At 44.8% G+C, this 2,529-nt stretch overlaps 1 protein-coding gene across 1 annotated transcript in view; it reads left to right on the top strand.

Moving 5' to 3' along the window:
* The window catches only part of LOC128873029 (fork head domain-containing protein crocodile-like), a 5,381-nt gene extending 4,328 nt beyond the window's left edge, over nt 1-1,053 (top strand). Inside the window, exon 2 of the mRNA XM_054116306.1 lies at nt 586-1,053. Coding sequence (XP_053972281.1) covers nt 586-712 — 127 coding nt within the window. The 3' untranslated portion in view covers nt 713-1,053. The remainder of the gene's footprint in view (nt 1-585) is intronic.
* The last annotated feature ends 1,476 nt before the right edge of the window (nt 1,054-2,529 follow it).

Here is a 2,529-nt window from a genome sequence, read left to right as displayed (position 1 = left end):
CGAATACAAAGTGCATCGAGTATAAGAAACATATTGAGAGATATTGAAAGATATTGAAAGATATTGAAAAACATTGAAAGTAAAATTCCTATTGTAATATTTGCAGAATAAAATAAATTCCTATTTAGCTTCAATTTTCGTATATACATTTGCAAAGATTTTATGTAATTTCATTACAGTAATTATCCTATTTTATTATACATACAATTGTAGGAATACTTCTTACACTGAGTGTATATCTACGCCAAAAGTTTACTATTTTGGTCTATCAGTTTATCTCGACGTGTCTCGTTCGCTGACTTCGTTGCGCGGCAGCCAATAGAATTGCCTCGTCGACTCCTGGGCGCCGTACTGTACCAGCGAGTGAACCACCGATTAGAAAACGAGTAAACTAGAGCCCAGATTATTAAAAAAAAAATTGTCCAGTAAGATTCTCTCGATGTTACCATGGATTTCTTGCGAACAAGGGCCCAGATTATTAAACAAAATTTTCCAATGGGATTCCACGAACGTTATCATGGATTTTTAGCCTAATTTTTCCAGAGTTCCATGGAACGTTATCGAGGATTTCGTTGTGTTTTTTAGATCCAGCCCACCCACACCGTTGTCGACGAGCGCGGCGCCGTCGCCACCGCTGTACCACAGATACTACCAAGACTGCAACACCGTCAACACCAGCGGCAACCTGCCGATCACGTTGCACAAATACTGAGAATACCGAAATTCAAGGCCTCATCACCGAGGCCTTGAAGACCACCACGCCGAGCACTACGACCCGAGCCTGGTCTACGTGAAGCAAGAATGGATCCCGTCTACGGAGGAGCTCGCCAAAGAATGGAACTAGACGAGCCTTTCGATCCCGACGAAATAAAAGTCCCGAGACTTCGAGGAATCGTCCGAGGTATACGACGAATTACTACGTGGCCAAATAACGTATCAGAAAAAGTCGCGCGTAAAGAAATCCACGAGATTTATTTTGTTGGACAGTTCGCCTCGGGAGTAAACCTTTTCAGCTCGTAGAAGCTTCGTCGGTCTCGTGATCCGCGTGCGAGTGACGTGGCAGGCGGTGATGTCGGACGTTCTGAGCCTAAAATCTAAGCCTAAAATCTAAGCAGTTGGGCGAGCTTCGTGTCGCGGGACGCGAATTTTCGACGTATTCCGTCTTCGTTTTAATTCATTTCGCGACACGTCAAACGAATACGGACGGAATCGCTGACGAATCTTTCTGTGGGATAGGTATTCCTCGTCGACGAACTTTGTGACTCGCTGTTTCGTCTCCTAACTGTGAATGTGAAAATGTATTTTACGCTGCGGGGACTCAGGCCTCTGGACTACATTCGTGCAATAATTAGCAAGTATCGAATCGGGATTTCTTCGATTGCAGCGATCGCGGCGATTTGCTCGCGTCTACAGTTAACGCGCTCCCGGATTCAAAGCTCGACGGTCGCCCACTTTAGAAATCGTTGTCTCGATCGCTGAACACGTGTTCCACGTTTAGAAAAAAGAAAAGGAACTCCCGGTTACACGTGTACGCTTGTAGCGAGCCGTGAATCGACGAATAACCTCGAACTGGCCCGTCTGCCAATTTCTCGTCCATAGTTTCTCGTCCATAGTTTCCTTCGTCCGCTGGAGTCGAACGCGATGACAGAACGCGACCGGAAACCGTCTTTAACATCGGAAACTCTCGCGCGAAATTCGATTTCCCTGTTTCTTTTCCGCGCGCGACGGGCGTTTCTCTTTCTCCCCGTATAACGAGATGTTCGAATCGAATCTCGACATCGTCGATGCCAGTTTTAAACTCGTCGGAGGCTACGTCACGCCGTAAACGGACCGAGTGCTCTGCAACGTTTCAAGAATTCTTGGAAAAGTACGAGCTCTGACGTTGCCGGAGATTCAACCCCTCGGCTTGCGATAGAACTTTTATAGAACCATCGAGTACGATGATACGCGAAACGTACGCGCGTTTCTTGAAATATTAGTAGCTTCTTTCGCGCGAGTGCATTCTGGAGAATTAACAACGGTTCGTACTCGACAGGTCCGTAAGTTTACGATCGAACTTGTAGAGGACCCGTGATTATGAAAGCGGTCCAAGTCAAAATTGAAAAAAAAAAAGGAACGAGTATCGTTTTAAACTGAATTAATACAAAGTAATTTTTTTTTCATGAAATATATGACTTGGACCACTTTCATAATTACGGGCACGTATGTTTCTTCAAATACTGAGCGAATATTACGTAGTTTCGCAACAATTCATCCCTCTATTCGATTATCGCAATTTTATCTCGCAATTCCTATACAATTTTCAGAAAACAAACAAGCTCTCAAAATTCTTTACTTCCGCCTTTGTTCTTGAATTCCATCGAAAATTTCGCCCGAAAAATAGAGTTCCGAGCCAAGGGGTTGATCCCGTTCCGTGTAGCCTAAGCTCTCCGAGGAAACTTCGAAGCGCTCGTAACCCGGCGCGAGAGTTATCGGATAAATGATCGGGAGGCGAGACGAGTCGCGAAAATAACCGTGAATATAAACGAC

This window comes from Hylaeus volcanicus, chromosome 2 (assembly GCF_026283585.1).
Source record: "Hylaeus volcanicus isolate JK05 chromosome 2, UHH_iyHylVolc1.0_haploid, whole genome shotgun sequence".
Classification (NCBI taxonomy): Eukaryota; Metazoa; Arthropoda; class Insecta; order Hymenoptera; family Colletidae; genus Hylaeus; species Hylaeus volcanicus.
Note: the sequence above shows the minus strand (reverse complement) of the source record. Positions and strands in the feature narration are given on the sequence as shown.